The 18768-nt window shown below is 40.3% G+C and overlaps 1 protein-coding gene across 3 annotated transcripts in view; it reads right to left on the minus strand.

Moving 5' to 3' along the window:
- Positions 1 to 18372, minus strand: part of mtr (5-methyltetrahydrofolate-homocysteine methyltransferase) — a 31935-nt gene extending 13563 nt beyond the window's left edge. Inside the window, exons 1-22 of one of the 3 annotated variants that reach the window (XM_053413770.1) lie at positions 18193 to 18372; positions 16379 to 16590; positions 14809 to 14898; positions 13522 to 13591; positions 13354 to 13446; positions 12315 to 12421; positions 11798 to 11857; positions 11590 to 11684; positions 10996 to 11096; positions 9419 to 9480; positions 8194 to 8261; positions 8024 to 8103; positions 7498 to 7610; positions 7263 to 7403; positions 4996 to 5181; positions 4743 to 4922; positions 3319 to 3435; positions 2991 to 3131; positions 2805 to 2894; positions 1930 to 2082; positions 1145 to 1252; positions 721 to 821 (exon numbers count right to left, since the gene is read on the minus strand). In XM_053413770.1, coding sequence (XP_053269745.1) covers positions 721 to 821; positions 1145 to 1252; positions 1930 to 2082; positions 2805 to 2894; positions 2991 to 3131; positions 3319 to 3435; positions 4743 to 4922; positions 4996 to 5181; positions 7263 to 7403; positions 7498 to 7610; positions 8024 to 8103; positions 8194 to 8261; positions 9419 to 9480; positions 10996 to 11096; positions 11590 to 11684; positions 11798 to 11857; positions 12315 to 12421; positions 13354 to 13446; positions 13522 to 13591; positions 14809 to 14898; positions 16379 to 16590; positions 18193 to 18235 — 2411 coding nt within the window. In that variant the 5' untranslated portion in view covers positions 18236 to 18372. The other 2 variants (XM_053413771.1, XM_053413772.1) reach the window with 2 other exon arrangements.
- Between the last annotated feature and the right edge of the window lie 396 nt (positions 18373 to 18768).

Here is an 18768-nt window from a genome sequence, read left to right on the forward strand (position 1 = left end):
GATGAGATGAGTTTGGGATCAGGAGAGAAGAGCCGTGGAGAGGAGCTAATGCCACCATAACAGAGGTCAAGGTCTGATCAACATCAGATGGGTCACCTGGGTTGGCATTACCTTTAAAGATGATGAATACTAAAAGTTTTGATAACTAAATTCACTGAGTATAAATAATCGAATTCGGCTTCGAGCCTAAAAAGTTACTTCTATCCCCTCCTATTCCTATCTCTGCATGCACATAGAACATTACAGAATGTAAGAAATTACCCACTAAGTGAACAGGCACACCCACGCACATGTACATGCTCGTTAACACAGGCACACTGCAATTTCTTGCCATTAAACAACAGTAATAGCACTGGGTTGCTGCCCAGGGCCTGGCAACCGATCAACACCGCCACTTCACTCCCATGATGAACCACTGTGCCCCTGCAGGGGATCAAAAGGCAATGAGAGGTGAACTGGTGCCATTACCACTAAAATTAACATTTAACCTCAAACAGAGGCCTGCAGCTCCCCTGATGAGGGACGGTCAAAAGCTATGAGGATTCTGCTGATGTTCAAAGATACACAGTAAATAACAGCAGATTAACCACTTATTTTTTCTGACTGGTTTTGAATGTCAGTTCTAGTTATAAATGATTCACTGAGCAGACTGAATATACTGGTGAGAGTATACACTTTCTGATGGTAAACCATTTAACCGTAATAGCAAACCAGTTTTACCTGAAGTTGTTACAACCCAGCACCACACCTACGATGTTCTTGCCAATATCGTGGACGTCTCCCTTCACTGTAGCCAGAACTATGGTTCCCTGATAGGGATCCTGCAGACCAAAGAGAAAACATACGTGGGTGGTGGGGGACCATGCAACAGGCTGAATCAGCTCTTTTCTATATGTGCATGGTATCAATTGTTTGAATGTTGCTGTCTTGCTCGTTTTAAAGTTCCTAGTTCTAGATTTACAAAAAACTGACATTATATTTGCTGCAATGGAAGTGGGAACATTATTTTAAATGACTGCTGCCTTTTCTGTTAAAACAAAACATTAACAATGGCTTTTTAATATTCTTTATATTTTAATTGAAATATGTTTGTAAATCAGTGTAAATGATACACTAAATGGTGTAATATTAAGTTGAGACTGACGATCTCCTCAGTTGACCCCGACAAGGCCATCATCTCCTGCCTCTCCTTCTCCATGAAAGGAATCAGATGTCCCACGGCCTTCTTCATAACACGAGCCGACTTGATCACCTGCAAACACGCAGAAGTTGTGTTTTTAAAATCATCATCTTGTTGAATCCAAATCTAAAGACACGTATCTGAGATACCTCTGCTCTGTCTGGCAGGGAACATACCAACCAACGGAAAGGAACATCAGCAGAGACAAACTGAAATGAACTTTGTGTTATGTATGCTATAGGTGCTGTCTGATGATTAATACTCAATTTGGTATATATCTAATATTTAGAGCTGGAAGAACTTTCCTAGGCAGATATCCTATTACAAAAAGTAAAGAGGTATGATAGAAGAAGTGAGTATCTGGGAATATTAGATGTGGGCCAGTGTTGCCATCTAGCTGTTGAAAGGTAACAAGCCCTGGAATAACGTCCCCCGTTAAACAGCAAAACAAATTTATAAAAAGACAAACGACAAATTCACACTGTTCAATGTCTTCTAAATGTTGCCACTATCCCGGTTATAACACTTTGGAATTCAAATTGTTTGTTGTAGGAATCGAAATTTTTTGAATTATAAGAATCAATTTAACTCTCTTATTGGTATATCAGTACCAGTTGCACACCAATATAAATCTATTAAACTGCAGCTTAAGTCTAACATGAAGACTGTGAAATATTGTCATGGAAAAAAAAATTAAACACTAATGTGAGATGGACACAGGAGAAACAGAGTAACTAGCACAATCCTACCTGTGGCAGGAACATTTTCCCAGCTCCAAAGAGATCTCCCACCACCTTCATGCCGTTCATCAGGGGGCCCTCGATGATGTGAAGGGGTCGAGTGTAGCGGTTATCCTGAGAGCGACACTCCTCCACATCCTCCACTACATACTTCTCTATTCCCTGCGTACAACACATGGAAACATGACAACAGGTAAATCATTAGGGTTATAACTATTTGGAAACGTGTGTGTGTGTGTGTGTGTGTGTGTGTGTGTGTGTGTGTGTGTGTGTGCGTGTGTGTGTGTGTGTGTGTGTGTGTGTGTGTGTGTGTGTGTTCACCCCTATCAGTGAATGCACGGAAGAACTCTCTGCAAAATGATACCAAATCAAGTATAAAGGATTATTTGGGCTTTAAATTTGACACAGCCAGCAAGCTGAGGGAGAAATGGCCAGAGCAAAGTAATTTGACATCTACGCAAATGTATCGTGCGGCAAAAGATTCTAACAAGACGAGACAGTGCGGCTGTGGCTGAGAGGGTAAAACAGTCGTCCTACAATGGTTGCCAAATAGATCTCAGTCTGCCTCATCTGCATGCCGAAGTGTCCTTGGGCAAGATACTGAAAGGCCCCTCAGGTGCACTGTATGAATGTGTGTGTGTGAATAGCAATAAACTGTACTGTAAAGAGCTTTGAGTGGTCATGAAAACTAGAAAAATACAATATAAAAACAGACCATTTACAAGTGATAAACCTGAATGACTTCTGATGTACTGCTGAAAGAGTGACGTAGAAATTATTATTATGAAAGAAGTTTTGGAGAAATTGCCCACAAAGCCGAGGTTCTCCCTGACATTTAGGGAGCAAAGTGTCCTGTGATCTAATCTAATCATCAGATCTCTCACCTTGATAAGAGCATACTCCAACCTCTCCTCCACACTTGCTAGTCTCCACTCGTCCGTCTGAACCACCTTCTTCCCTCCTTTCACATAGGTCTGTTCACAAGAGTAGTAAAGTCATCATCTGCTGATCGAACTACAGCAACATCAGCTTGATATACTGTCGCTACATGTAGGTGTGTATGTGTGTACTTGTGTGTAGGCCAGGAGTTTCTCGGTGGCCTCAGGGTCTCTGTTCCAGATGAGGTTTTCACAAAGTAGCAGCAGCTCTTTATCAATGTCATCATACACCGGCAGGTTTCCAGCATTCACTATACCCATATCCATACCATCCTGGGAGAGGAGAGAGAGTGTGAGAGGGTATCATTGCATCAATAATATCATTTTCTTAACTATCGCAGATGTTTTGATATTATTGTCACTGTGACTTCATGATAATGGTCAAGTGAAAATATTGTCACCCAAAGAACCAGGTCTAAGCTTTAGTAGTGTACAGTGTTATCACAGTGAGGTCTGTCACCTTGATGGCATGGTAGAGGAACGCTCCGTGCATAGCTTCTCTGATGGCCTCCATTCCTCTGAAGGAAAAGGACAGGTTGGAGAGACCTCCACTCACCCTGGCTCTCGGTAAGGTCTTCTGCAAACACACACACATACAAACACACACATCAAACTTATCAAAAGTATTGAATGTTTGAAACAGTAAGATTAAATACACAATTTCAAAAGAGCTTTTGTTTTTATTTTCTAGGTCTATACAGACCAGCCCACTGGTGACATTTTTTTTGGGGGGGGGGGGATTATTTACTTCTGTCTTTCGTGCTGTGTGCTGCACCGACTGCGTCAAACCAAACAGAGCGCCGCTATCTCCTCCAGCTCTAAATGCTTTGTCTAAGTGTACAAAGTCTGTTGTTTTTACAGTCTGGGTCTACACATGTCTCCAGTCACACTGTGTGTGTGTGTGTGAGAGAGAGAGAGAGAGAGAGAGAGAGAGAGAGAGAGAGAGAGAGAGAGAGAGAGAGAGAGAGAGAGAGAGAGAAAGAAAGTGAGAAAGAAAGTGAGAAAGAAAGTGAGTGAGCGGCTGATGAATACGAGCGTTGCTCTGTAAAAAAGGTTTTACTCATTAAGAAATGTCTTGATCATTATGTGAAGACCAGTGTTGATATTGTGTGGCGTCATTTCAAACAAATCAACATTAAAATGTAGCGAGTCAGAGACGTCAGCTGAGAGAGAGAGAGACAGTAAGTGAGACACACATACACACAGAGAGAGAGAGGCAGTGAGAGAGAAAGAGCAGTGTCAGTGTGTGTGCGCTTTCCCACAGGAAAATAAATAAATAAGCTATGTCATTCTTTCATTTAATGAACATTGTAAAGAATCTGACCCAGGACAAATGTGATCACTAGTAGTTTCCACAGTAAAATTGGTCATCAGAGGAAGAGCGAGATTTGACAGAGCCCTTTCGCGTTTGTCAGTTTTCTCTCGATTCTCTTACTTTTCTCTTCTTACAGCAATGATTCATTGAGGTGTGATCTGAATATCTCAAATTTATCATCTAGGGCATCAGGGCTCCATCTGATTGGCCAGATATATTGTCATGCACATCGTGAATGCATGGCACCATTTATCGCATTTTTTGGCCATCTTTGATTTGCCATTACATTGATATCGTGATGAATGCTAGATTTTAAATATATTGTGTAGCCCTAGTGGCCACACATAAAATAAGCTGGGACGAGATAAATAGCTCATGGCAACGAGTTATAAATCTGTTCTTTAATAACAAGTCCTGGCGAAACTGAACTGAAGAGGCCTCGTGGATGAGAGATGAAACATTTCACTTATCACATGATAGAGCCTCTATTGTGGGCTTTAGTTTGCCACACACTGAATCTCATTGACTTTGCATTAATGCTTATAGGGAATGAAGATTTGTTTCATTACCTTGATCAGCTTGGTAGCCTTGATGAAGTTGACAGCATACTCGTTGTGTTCCTCCATGCCGGTGCCGATGGTCAGGATGTTTGGGTCAAAGATGATGTCATTGGGGTCAAATCCCACTTTGCTGACGAGCAGCTTGTAGGCTCGACTGCAGATCTCCACTTTGCGGTCTGAATCTGTGGCCTGGGGAGGACGGAGCGCTGCATCAGCATGTACGTTTGTGTTTGTGATGGAGACTTTGTGTTTGAGTCCTCACCTGTCCCTCCTCGTCGAAGGCCATGACCACCACAGCAGCCCCGTAGCGCTGCACAGTGGCAGCTCTGTGGAGAAACTCCTCCTCTCCTTCCTTCAGACTGATACTGTTGACGATGCACTTGCCCTGACAGCACTTCAACCCAGCCTCAATCACGGCGAAGTTAGACGAATCAATGCACAGAGGAACCTGGGGAGCAGAAGGAGAGGGTCCATCTATTTCTCTCTGATTCACTGATAGGGTTATTTACATAGTTTTCAAGAGGTTTATTTCCTAAGTTAGACTTTTTCAAAATAAAATAAAAAGGACATTAAACTGTTAACTAACGAATGAGGGTGACATATAAAGCTGTACAGAATAAAGATAGCGGTGATGTCCATGTAAGCTGACAAAATGTTTTAATTATTTTCTTAAGATGGTTTATGTCCTTTTAAATAGTTCTAATCATATTTGTGTCTGTCCAAGTTTGATTTGAATTAGTTATTTGCTGATCTAAAAACAGGATCAGGATTGACAGCTGACAGCTGACGCAACCAGACCTCGATACTGTGACTCCACGGACACTACTGCACACACTCTGGCCGCACTATTATCACAGTGAATAGAATTTATTATCACTTGATTTAAGTGTTGAACTTTAATCACTTGAAAACAAGTGCTATGTGGCATGTGAAGAGGAGACCTTTCCCAGATGACATTTTATTTAAGAATATGGGACAAGATGGTAAATATCCCTTGTACGTTTGAAGGTAAGTTACCAACTACCAGTAGATGTTAGCTGGTGTTTGCAGCCACCAGCGGATGTTAGGGACATAACTTCAGTTGTGCACCTCAGTGCCATCAAGTGTTTTGGCCTCGTTATCAACGATACAGGCCGAACCTGAGGGTACGCTGAGGCTAAAGGTAAATCTGACTGGCTTCTGGCTTGTATGACAGCACTATGAAAGCCATGTGGCCGCTCAGTAGATCAGATATCATTACCTCTGTGTCTTTTTAAACTAAACACTGTCGAGGCTGATGGCCGCCCACATTGAGTCTGGTACTGCCAGTGGTTTTTTCCAGTTAATGAGAGATCGCCCTAAAAATGTAACTGAATTCCACTCTCTTGTATGCGACTGCCACTCACGTCTATGGCTGCTAATAACACCCGTAAGACCAATTTGTCACATGGACCTGTGAGCCATCATCACAGTAATATAGTAACGATAAGTAAGTCGACATTATTAAAAGTCCGAAGGATGATATTATCAATGTTTTTCTTAAAATTAAACTGAATTGGTGTCCAAATGTGTAGCTTATATACAAGTTTCAATGATTTACCTAACCAGTGTAATTTTTCATACATTGCATTTCAGCTATTTCAGAGGTCTGTTAAGCTTTGAAACATTCTTCAGACCCCAGTTCACAACTTTTCTAAATAATGGCTCTGTACTTCAGCTCAATATAAAGAAGTACAGCAAGAAAACAAACACTATGCTTTTACTTTGTAGACAAATTGCTAAAGAGGAAGTGATTCTATGAATGTTGCTATGCATGACAGAGAACAAAACCAGCGGCTCCCAGTAATATCTGTGTCAGTCCGATATGGTGAAATTCAAATTTGATTTGTCTAGCACCAAATCATAATATACATTATCTCAAAGACAGACGTTTGTGGAATTCGTAGATATTCCAAAATGTTTCCTTAGTAAACAGGCTAGTTGTAAGTAAGTAGAAGCTTATACAGAAGTTGATTGATGACCATGGAATTTATAACAGACCAGTGTTCCTTCACAATTAGTAAAACATCAACAGCAGCTTTTTCCAACGATGACACTGTGTCGCTGTGGTCTCCTATATGACAGGAGGTAACATTAGCAGAACAGCAGCTGTAGTGCTCCGTCTGTGTCAATATAAAAGCACTGTCATGTTTACAGGCCTGCCGTGTTATGTAATGGTATTGGTATTGGTTTGGTATTTATATAGTGCTTTTCTAGTCTTGATGACCACTCAAAGCGCTTTACAGTGCAGTTTTACATTCACCCATTCACACACACATTCATACAGTGCATCTATTCGCAGCACTTTGTTATTCTATGGGGGGCCATTCGGGGTGCAGATGGGTCAGACTGGGGATCGAACTGCCGACCTTCAGGTTGGAGGACGACCACTCTACCCCTCAGCCACAGCCGCAGGGTTGTTGTTGCATGATCAATTCAATCAATCAGTTAAAATAGAAGGAGATTTGTTGCATCAGGTGTGTGTTCAGCTCCACTGCCTTAAAATCCTACCCGTGCTATGTCTGGCTCAGAGGCAATGTAGTTACAAAATCGGGCCATGGCTGATGGGCCCTCCAGCATCCCCTCATCCATGTTTATATCCAGGACCTGGGCTCCCATCTCCACCTGGGTCTTAGCAATGCTTAGCGCCTCCTGGAAAACAAAGAGAGAAGCACAGCACGATCAAAACAAACAGTGACAGTCAAATTAATGAATAACTTAAAAGATTCAGGAAATTTTGTTTCACCTCATAGTTTCCAGCCATGATCAACTTCGCAAACTTGCGAGACCCAGCCACGTTACATCGCTCTCCAATGTTTACAAAGTTGGTGTACGGGCCGATCCTGAACGGCTCTAAGCCTAGAAATCAGAGAGAGGTCTGTATGGCTGGTCTGTACATAAACAGTTCTGGACGGTTTGCCACAAGATCAGGGTCAGGGAAGAGTCCATTACATAATGAGATTGGGCATTTTTGACATCTTCACTGAATTTCGGGGACATATTTCATGAAAAAAAAAATCATACATGTTAAGGGGACTGGTTTCTTTAAGCGCAAAGGCGAAGCTCAATCGACATTAGTACGTCTATAAGCTCTGTAGAATGTTGAAGAATGTTTTAAATTTCATGAGTAAAAGCCTTTATACAAAAGAGAATGACACAATATCAAATATCTTGTCTTTCAATAGAAAGTTGAAAGAAGAGCAAGTCAGAACACTCTCTTTCCAAAGAGTTTTACAGCTGACTTCCCAGAGGTAAACAGATGGTTTTCATACCCGAGAGCACCAAGTTCTCTTGATGAACGTCAGTAGCAGGAGTTCTTGGCTTGCAGTGTCTGACTGCTTCAGATATGGCTCTGCGGGGGGGAGGACGGAGAGGATGACATTTTAAAAAAAAAATCTAAATCTTATGAATATATATTTCAAATCAGAGACATGACAGTGACCTGATGTGTCCTGGAGTGGTCCCACAGCAGCCTCCAACAATATTTACTAGTCCATCTCGAGCAAAATCCTGTCAACAGAAAGTGACACAAACACTGAGCTGCAGCCACTGAGGCAGCCAGGGCTACTCTGGGTTACAAAGAACAGATCTTCTATTTTAACCAGGATGGTGCTGAGCATCTTCAATATCTTCTTTCCTTGGCATCTTAATTAGGTTTCACTAAACAACTCAGAAATCCCACACAAGGAATACAGAAAATAATGGATTAAAGGTCATTTTTATTTCCTGTACTTTCAAAGTGATGATTGGTTCAACATTTAGGAAAACATCCTTATTCACTTTCTTTCTAAAAGTGAGATGAGCGGTGGGACATCATCTGGTGTGAGTGAGTCAGCATGACTCAGAGACGTTGAGCTAGCTCAGCATAAGGGCTGTCTCTTTTACGTCTCCACGTTTGTGTCTGGATTCAACAGAAAAGCTCTGACAGGCTTCTCAATGACCTTTAAACCTGTAGGTGTATTTGAACAGAGCCATGCCAGCTGGTTCCAGCCACTTCCAGTCTTACAGGTCTCCAGACTAAACTTGTCTAACCCCATTCAGACTCCAGTTCTCACAGACATGAGATTAATACCAATCTACTTTAAAAATGTATATATACATATTTATGGGAATTTTTCCGCTGTATGTTATTTAGAGGACAATGGACAGCCAGAGTGAAATGGGGGAGAAAATTAACGAAGACTTGCAGTAAAGGGACGATTCAGAGCTGAACCCTCAGTCTTATCCAGCTCTCAAAACAATTGAGAGCATAGGAAGCATGTTTCCCAAAATTTGAATAATACTTGTTACTGTTTCAGCGATTGAGTGACTCTTGAAAGTGCTGCCATGTGTCATCTGCTTTTGTTCCTTGAGGTTTGACCAAGAAAGCTTGGGCAGAGCAAGACGGCTCCCTGGCTTAGTGTTGAATGATTGTACAGTTACCAAGAAAATATCTGATGTAACTGAGAAATTGGTGAAATATTTGCTAAAAGGCAGCTGCATCCAAGACGTCAACCAAGACAATGCTACATGTTCCCACATATGGCACAGGAAGTTAGAACCACCTCCTCCAACTCAGCCAAAAAGCCACAATGTCATTTTTCAAAATTAAAGGATCATCCTGCTCATCCTGATAATGTTAATATTTATATCTTGACAATCATTAAAAAAAATAGAAGCACAGAAACCTTTAGACTGGAAGCCGTTACTTCTGGAGTTTCATCATACCCTCCGAATGTGTTGGGAAGACCTACCAGATAACACACAGAGACCATGACAATATTACACCAGCCCTAATGATCTGACGTATGATGCAACCTAAACTAGGCCAAAGGTCAGACAGCTACACCTGCTTAATATCAAGAGAGTAGAGTTAGTTACAGTCGACTAAAACATGACAATGTTCCCAACAACCTGACCCCTGGATGTCTGAAAGGGTGCCAAGATGTACCATGTACTCGCATAATTTAAAATAAATGATGGCTTCAATTTGAAGAGGTGTTTACATTTGCACCATATTGAATTCAGTGCAGCCGATATGGAGCCTTGAGTGTGCTGATGCAATTACTATTTAAAAATCATGCAGTGCTTGGATAACACTGAATACATTTTCATCAATGTCTGTCCAGCCTAAAAAAAATATGTGTAGAGAAGAGTTTGAAAGAACTAAATAAAAGCAATTAGGTATATTTAGTCATAATTATCATGAATGCTTAAGTTATGGCTATAAATGTCTTTAATGAGGTCCCAGAGACTGTTGATCACCAGGTTCTGATCAGTTCCTTCAAGGCGATATTGAGATATTGTGTTGACGAGACTGGAATAGACAGAACGCAGTACAGCCTGAAAACATACAACAACTGCACTGTACTAACTACCAACTTTAATTGGTTTGAATTTATTAATCTGCTAATTAAACACAGACAATCTTATATTAACTGTAGTTGCACACTACGGTGTAATCTGTCTTTTTTTTTAATACTTTATTTTCAAATTTTTAGATACATAACAAAGTGTTGACAAACAAAAACAAAACATAGGGTAAAAACACATACCCAAAACAAACAACAACAAAATAAAAACAAGCTGCCAGACAGATTACTCAATTACATATATGGTCTTTCAGAAAATATATCACAATAGCCCTATCTCCGAGATAGGGCCAAGTAACATGAATAAGTGAACAGAGTAATATACTACATCAACTAATGTAGCCAGGTAGGTCAGAGTTGCTGTGGAGTTAAAGATATATTGCACTGCGCTAAAGCAAGTCCCCATGTTCTCTCAAACCTTTTCTGTGTGTTGCCCTTGTGTTGACGCAGTTTTTTCCATTTGAATAACAGAGAACATCTCGTTAAGCCAGTGTGTAAAGCAGGGCGGATAAGTAGACTTCCAAGTCAGAAGAATAAGTTTCTTAGTGATCACCATCCCTGGGTGTAGAGCAGTTTGTGTATCATAAGGAAGCTTAAGAGTCTCCGCAGAGCATCCAAGGATGGCCAGATCGCAGTTTGGCTGAAAGTCTCCAGAATAGGCTTTTGAGAGCCACTGAAAAATGTTACTCCAAAAATTATACAATTTAGGTCAAAACCAAAAAAGGTGGTATTCTGTCTTTCTAACACACTTTGGGAACAAGAGCCAAAACGATTGAGTGTATAATCTGGATTTAGGCCTTGATTGCTCTGTAATGACATTACTGACATGAGACCATAAGCTGCATCATGCCTGTGTTTTGTTTCACAGATTTTTGGACTGAGTGTGGGTTTACCTGCGTTGGGATAACAGATAATGAAAGCTGTGGTGCTTTTTCCAATGGCCTCAATGAATGGTCTCATCTCTGTCGCTCCTAAGGCACAGTTGAGACCAATACTGAAACACAGAGAGGAACAGCCAGTGAGCCTCAGAGAGATTAATGAGACGTAATAGAAACAAAGTTGTGTTACTTTCAAGTCTCTAACAATACAACATAGTAAAGCAGGTATTCATTTTGCTTACAGCACACCAATTCCAGTGTGAGTTGGATCTTCGTCTGTGTTACCTACGTTTATGACACCTCACTTTCACCCGGAGATATTATTATTTATTTATTTTTCATTTTGGCATGTTGCGTTTTAGAAGCATCATCAACCCCTCCACTCACTCGTGGTGAATCCAGTTGGGGAACTCCTAGTTTGATCTTACAACGACTTCTGCTGACTATATACAATGGGCCGCACAAAGAAAGTGTGCAGAAACTCTGGATGCTCCGACTCAGACATTTGAGTTCCTGCATACCTGTCCTCTGGAGGAACTACATAGGATCTCCAAAGTTCATTGCCTGTCTGAAAGCAGCTCAAGTGTAGTTAGTTGTGAGGTAACTCACCAAAGTGGTTTAGCATGAGATAAACTCACTACAAAGGCCTCTCCTGTCTGACCAGACAAAGTTCTTCCACTTCGGTCAACAATGGTCCCTGAGATCTAGATCATGAGTGCGACATGAGGGAAACATCTTGAGAGAACACACTTTTGTCAATTGAAAATAAATAAATTTAGGAAAATGTGGTTTTTAATGTTACATGAAATAAACATACAAATATGGGTTTTCTTTCATAGCTCTTTTCAAACAGCAGGTCGATGGCGAACAAGGCAGCCTGTCGAAGAAAAAATTTACCGTTAGACACATCCGTCCCTGGACAAGAATAGCATCAGGTCACATAATCTTCTAACAGCATCGCAGAGCTACATTTAGAATGTGTCCATTGGAATTACTCTTTTAAAAAAAGGGGTATCTCACATGTCCACCCAAACAGTTGTGATCAAAAGATATAAGCATATGTAAACTCTCTAATATACAGAAATAGACTATATTATATTATACTTCCAATAAAATCAGATTTTTTTGCAATGTAATCATTAGAAAATGTAACTGAAAGAATCAATACCACATAACTGTGGTCCCAATATTGAGCAGTTTTCACCCCCGCTGTAAATGTTTTGCAATATCTTGGATTATAATAGTGATGTGATTATAATTATTAACCAACATTTAAAAAGGTGCTAGATGAAATTGAATTAATCAATATATTGACATAAATTACATGGGTTTACCTTTGCATTGGCAGTGTCGAAGACAGTTTCAACCAGAATAATGTCTGCTCCTCCGTCTAGTAAACCTCTGACCTGCTCTGTGTAGGCTTCTACTAACCCATCAAATGCTGAGGAAGACACACACACACACACACACACACACACACACACACACACACACACACACACACACACACACACACACACACACACACACACACACACACACACACACACACACACACACACACACACACACACACACACACACACTACTGATAAACCCTTAGTACATTTTCTCAGTTAACAAATACCTGGTGGCACCTCTCTGTCACTCTTACTGTCGCCAAAGGCGCCATTAGCTCCCCTTCTGAGACAGGTCACTTTTTCTGGATGATATATCAAGCTTTGACTATGATAAAAATTCCAGCATTCTCTCATGGGATATGTCAGTTGTGCTAGAGGTCCTTCATTTGAGCCCATTAAGTCTATGGTTTTTCTTTAAACGCCTGCAAAGCAGGTGGGTGACCTTTGCTTTGTCAGGGCACCCATTCTGTGACAAGTTCACTTCTGATGGCTCAAAAGTTACATTAGCAGATTTGCCGAAGTAAACATGTAAACATGGGTGATATCTGTGCAGCAGCTAGTTTGTTGTCAGTGCACATGTTTATTAAGATTCAAGATTAAACATGTTTTATTGTCAAATGCACAACAATAACAATTAAGCAGTCGCTGGCAATGAAATGCTTGATTCACAGGCTCTCTTCTAGCAATGCTCAAGTAATTACAACCAAAAAAATAAATAAATAGAAATAGTATAAAATAGAATAAAATTGAATAATAGGTTTTACCATTTGGACATGGTGTTGCATATAATGAGACTATAATACAATAGATTGCTGGAGGTTTGACCCTAGTTGGGGGCTGCTATGTGCGGCGTGAAAACATGTCCCTTCTTTATGTGACACACAGGGAACAATGTAATGAATACTTCTGTTCCCTAAAGGCGAGGAGTCGTCTTTCTGCATCCCACGATCTTAAGAAAACGTAATCATCTTACTGACGTTCCTGAAGTCCGGTCTCTCCACAGAAGGTGATACAGACAGGGTTTTATTTGTGGGACCCACTGCCCCGGCCACGTAGCGTTTGGAACCTGATAACACAAACAGATTACGGTTGATGTTGCGCATCTGAGAAATTGCCAAAGAGTGCTAAAGATTCAGTTTACCAGTTTGTTTGGTGAAATCGTCAACAGCCCTCCTCGCCAGCTCGGCTGACATCCTGTTGAGACGATAGGCCTGCACCACAATCGCACAACACACATTACATTATAAAGAGATAAAGGAGCCTGTGACAAACTGGTAATTCAATCACACATGTAACTTTTACTCTACTTTATGCCCCTGTATTCATAAACAGCGTATAAACATGTAGTACTTTGTGAATGTGAAGTATTTGTCCAAAAGTGTAACTATGCTATGAAGGCATGCTACAACTGTATTGTGTTACACTTTCATTGTCATTTATTTTAATTTGGTACGTGCCAACTCAAACAGACTAACTTTACTACCCATCCTGCTCACCAATGCAAGTGCAACAGACAATAAAAAAAACACTGATTGTCTTCTGAGGTATACTTAAAGGAAAGCTGGGTATTCGTCTTTACAGAAACAAAAGGGGGATAAGGGGGGGGGGGGGGGGTAGTCATTATAATAACCAATATGAAGTTCAAAACCCAACTTAAAACTTTGTAAACCGAACTTTCCACAGCTGATCCTGGTCTCTCTCACCCCCGCTTTGTCTTTGATCCACCATTTCTCTGCTCTCAACCAGTTGAGGCAGTTTCAGCTCCAACTGGTCAGACCATTCTCCTCTGAGCTACCTCATCAACAACCAATCAAAGTCATATTTGTCTTATCATTATCATCTATCATTCTGATGCTTGATATGAACTTTCACTCAAGATTCTGATGTGTATCTGCAGGAGTCTTTACACTGCACTGCTGCAGCATGATTGGCTGATTGGATATTGCACTGCTGCATGAATTAGTATGTTTACAGGTTTTAATAAAGTCCTCAGGGCTCTGTGTGACCATATGTATGATATGAAACTAGATATTACATTACTGTGTGATGTATTATCTCTTTTAATACAGATGTTTTTATTTTGAGTGATGCAACTCTTTAGGCCAAAGTAATATAATAAGTAAATCCTTTTCAAATTCAACCTAGATGTGAAAATAGAAAAACATTCAAATGGTTTAAAGTTTTTTTCCTGGTGAATGATAAAGATGTAGTGTTTATGGAGATAAACTGTCTGAGCTGTGTCTGCTGGATGCTGGGAGGATCAAGGACACGGAACTAGGTGAAGAGCAGCCAGCTGTTTGTAGTAACGGGGGCAGTTCAGAAGCGATTCATCAGGTGGTCAATAAGTTAACACCACAGTCTGTGTACTTGACATTTATTTGTACTGCGGTCATCCATGCAGGTCAAGCATAGGAGGTAAACATCATACCATGTGTTCCAGTCCATAGTCTGCCTGAGCGATGGAAGTGCTGCTGAATGTGTTAGTCTCTAGGATATCCGCACCAGCATTCAGGTATTCCTTTACACACAGAGGAGAGCACAGGTCACATAACTAAAAAACTCACACATTCAAGGTCAATCCTATTTAATCAAAGGCACTGACTAGGTTTACATGGACACCAATATTCCGATATTAATAAAGTCTGTAGTCTGAAAAAGAGACTGCCACGTAAACAGTAGGGATGGTGGGGGAAATCGATTCAGTTACAAATCGTGATTCTTGTGAAAGACGATTTTAAATCGCCATGCTGCCTCCCAAATCGATTTTTTTTTTAAAACATATTTATTTGTTTTATATGGGAGGGGATATATGGGGGGCAGGAGTCACCTCACCCTAGAGCATGTTGACCAGCTCTTGTTTTTGCACAAGAATCTAAACATACCCAAGCACTAGCTTTGCATAGCCTACATGCAAACAACAGTGAAGCATAGCCTACTTTTTGTTTATTTCAAAGTCTATATTTTAAGTAAACTTTTATTCATTCTATTTAATTTACCTTTTATTTATTGTTTAAAAGTATATAAATTTCTTAATCTGTGAGTTTGTGTGCAGTTGACAGGGACTATACAGTAATAGGGCACATTTTTATTAATATTTGAAATAAAACTTCTAAAGCTCGGAGTGAATTTGACAGTGTTGTATTTTCAGGTATGAGTCAACGGTTTTCCATGGTACAGTATTTTTTTTTGAAATAACCAAAAGAAATCGCAAGAAATCGTAATATCGAATCGCAATACTTACAGAATCGCAATACCCACGGAATCACAATACATATCATATCGCCACCTAAGTATCGTGATATTATCGTATCGGGAGGTCCCTGCCGATTCCCGTCCCTAGAAAACAGCCATTTCTGATTACCTTCACCCACATGTCAAATTTGGGATTAGCAATAACTGAATCAAGACATGTGGCGTATTATGACCTTAGTCACATTTATGTAGACATGCAAGTCTTATTCACTTTTTAATGTCCAATTGGGGTTTTCACAGCATTTTGTGATAGTCATACATCAGTGACCAACTTCTTTCAAATTCACGCCCTGGGTGTAAACAAGACAGTTGTAGCTTTTGCAAAATTAGACAGAAAACATCCAAAATGTAGCATCGTGAAATCGTATCGTATTATAGCATCATTATAGCATCGTATTAAACTGTTTCAGGATAAGGGTATAAAACACCATAATACAATAAAATGTCTTATTCTGAATAAGTTCAATAGTAATATTGGCGTCCATGTAAACATAGTCACTGTTACTCACAAGGATCCACAGACCTCACATTGGACAGTTAATGCTGTGGATAATTATTTCTGTAGTTCACAGCATGGTCTCTAACCAGAGGTTTCTGTGTACTGCTTTTAAGAAACACAAAAAGACTCATTTTACTTCAGTTCTTGGCACATTAAAGGGAAATGAACTGCATGGCTGACACCAATGAAGCTGAGGGAGAAGATGGAGTTTGGTCGAGCAGAGCCATACATTTTTCTCCTTGAGTACCTTGTGTATTTTGTAAATTATATCGGGCTGTGTGATGCTGAGAAGGTCGTTGTTGCCCTTCAGTGGAAGCGGGTGCTCTTTTAATTCGTCCCCTCTGAAATCTTCCTCTTCAAGTTGATGCTGCTGGATCATGGTTCCCATTCCGCCATCCAGGACCATAATCCTTTGCTGCAGCACTGTTCGTAGTTCGGATTCTAATTGACATTTGGATCCTAGAGAGAAAATAGAGACTTTCACTAACGGGGAAAAGAAACCTTCAAATACATCAAGTGTGAGACAAACTTACAACAAAAACAAAAATCCCCATCCACCACTTCCAAAATGAAATCACTCAATCGGTTGTCTTAAATAGTGTCAATCAAGGCTGAAAAGATAAACAATCATATATATATTGTTTATAACTGTTTATGACTGTCCCATAGACTTGTATTGATTGACTGAACTAATCCCATTCCGGCGTGGATTTAAAGATATAACACAGTGAAAGTGTAAATCCAACATGAAGAACTCAACTCAACGTGATACATTCATTCTATAAATGAAAAGTACAGGAGGGGATGATTCATAACGTTATATATAGCCCAGTCAAACAATGCTAACTTTTATATAGTGTAATAACATCATTTCATAATCATAATCTCATATGACTGGTTAATATAAATATGAAGCAACTTTTGCAACAATTAAGTAAACCGTATTAGTTGCAAAGGTTAATGCATTATTAGACTATGACATGATTTTCTGACCTCACAGGGATGTCATGATGAAATCGTTCCTGCCATACAATCTTAAAAGATTCTTGGATCTATATAAACTTTACGTCGTGTCTAGAGCCCTATAGGAATGAGAGAACCTGGGAAATGGCTGTGCTATTTATTAAATTTTTTCACTTCATAACATCACTTATCATATGATGGAGAACATTTTTCTGACCAACATTATCCTTAAGATCGTCCTTTTAACTGGAAATATCTGCCCAGGAAATAAACCCACCAAGTTTGGTAAACATCAATAAATACATTGTCCTGGCTTCAACTACGAATGTTATAAATTGGATGGGTTTTTTTCTAGGCAATTTTTTAAACGATTGTGTATGATAATTACAGTTGATGACTAATACAGTGAAAAAAAGTACCAGGTGTCTTACCAGTCTTACCAGTTTGTGAAGTCTACAGAATAGGCTGCAGTGTAATAAGGTTAAAGTGTCCGGAGGAGGATAAACACCTCTCATAATCAACTGGACTGAGATGTGGTGACTGGGAAGGTCCCAGCATCTGAGTCGCTTTACTTTCATGGGCTTCAGATCCACAGTGAAGCCTAACAGCCTGTGGATGAGGACGCCACATACACGCACGTTTCGCCAGTGGTGCAGTGTGAAACGTGACACTGACAGAAGCATGCAGTGTGTACAGAAACCACGCTGTTACATGTAGCTGCTGCACCTCCCTGCTCTGTTATCAACCTACATGTTAATGTTCTATCGATCCACTGTCACAACTGGTTACGCGTGCTTTAGTTACATTGGTTATAGGCGCTAGTTTCACCTCACACACACACACACACACACACACACACACACACACACACACACACACACACACACACACACACACACACACACACACACACACACACACACACACACACACACACACACACACACACACACACACACACACACACACACACACACACACACACACACACGTGGTGTAACAAGTGGGCAGCCGGAGGTTGTCTGAGTTTACATTGGACTCAGTGAGATAGGAGGCTAACAGCTAAGTGCTAACGCCGGGAGAACTGCGTGTATTTACCCGCTTCGGCGGAGAACTTGTGGATGACGTTGGTCGGACCCATGTTGTAAAGAGGCAGCCTCGGAAACGGCCCTGTGCTCCCTCTGAAGATCCCCGTGTAAATCCTGGGAATCAAACTTTCACAGCTCAGCTCTTATTCTCTAAGCCTCAGCTGCTTTCAGTGGCGACACACACACTTCCTGTTCGGGACCGTCACAATAAAAGCTTTACCACAACCTTTAAAATGTAGCATTTTCTATGTTTAGCCCCAAAACAAGTTCCTATTTCATAGTATTTACATCATTTCCTTTCCAGGTGTTTGTTCACAGTTAAACCTTCGCAGAGAGTTAGTTGTGTCAATGCAATATACCTTATAATTAAAGAATTACACAAGAATCTAGGATGATACAAAGTCAACTTTATGATTGTGGAGTCAAACCACATGTTGCAAAAGCTAAATCAAAATGACCACATTTAAATGACAATCCAATTCGTACTAAGTCTCACATTGACTTGAAAATTTGACTTGACATAATTGTGACTTTCAACTTTTGGATTTTTTTTTCATAATTTAAACAATGACCATTCCCCCCCCCC

This window comes from Pleuronectes platessa, chromosome 21, assembly GCF_947347685.1.
Source record: "Pleuronectes platessa chromosome 21, fPlePla1.1, whole genome shotgun sequence".
Taxonomy (NCBI): Eukaryota; Metazoa; Chordata; class Actinopteri; order Pleuronectiformes; family Pleuronectidae; genus Pleuronectes; species Pleuronectes platessa.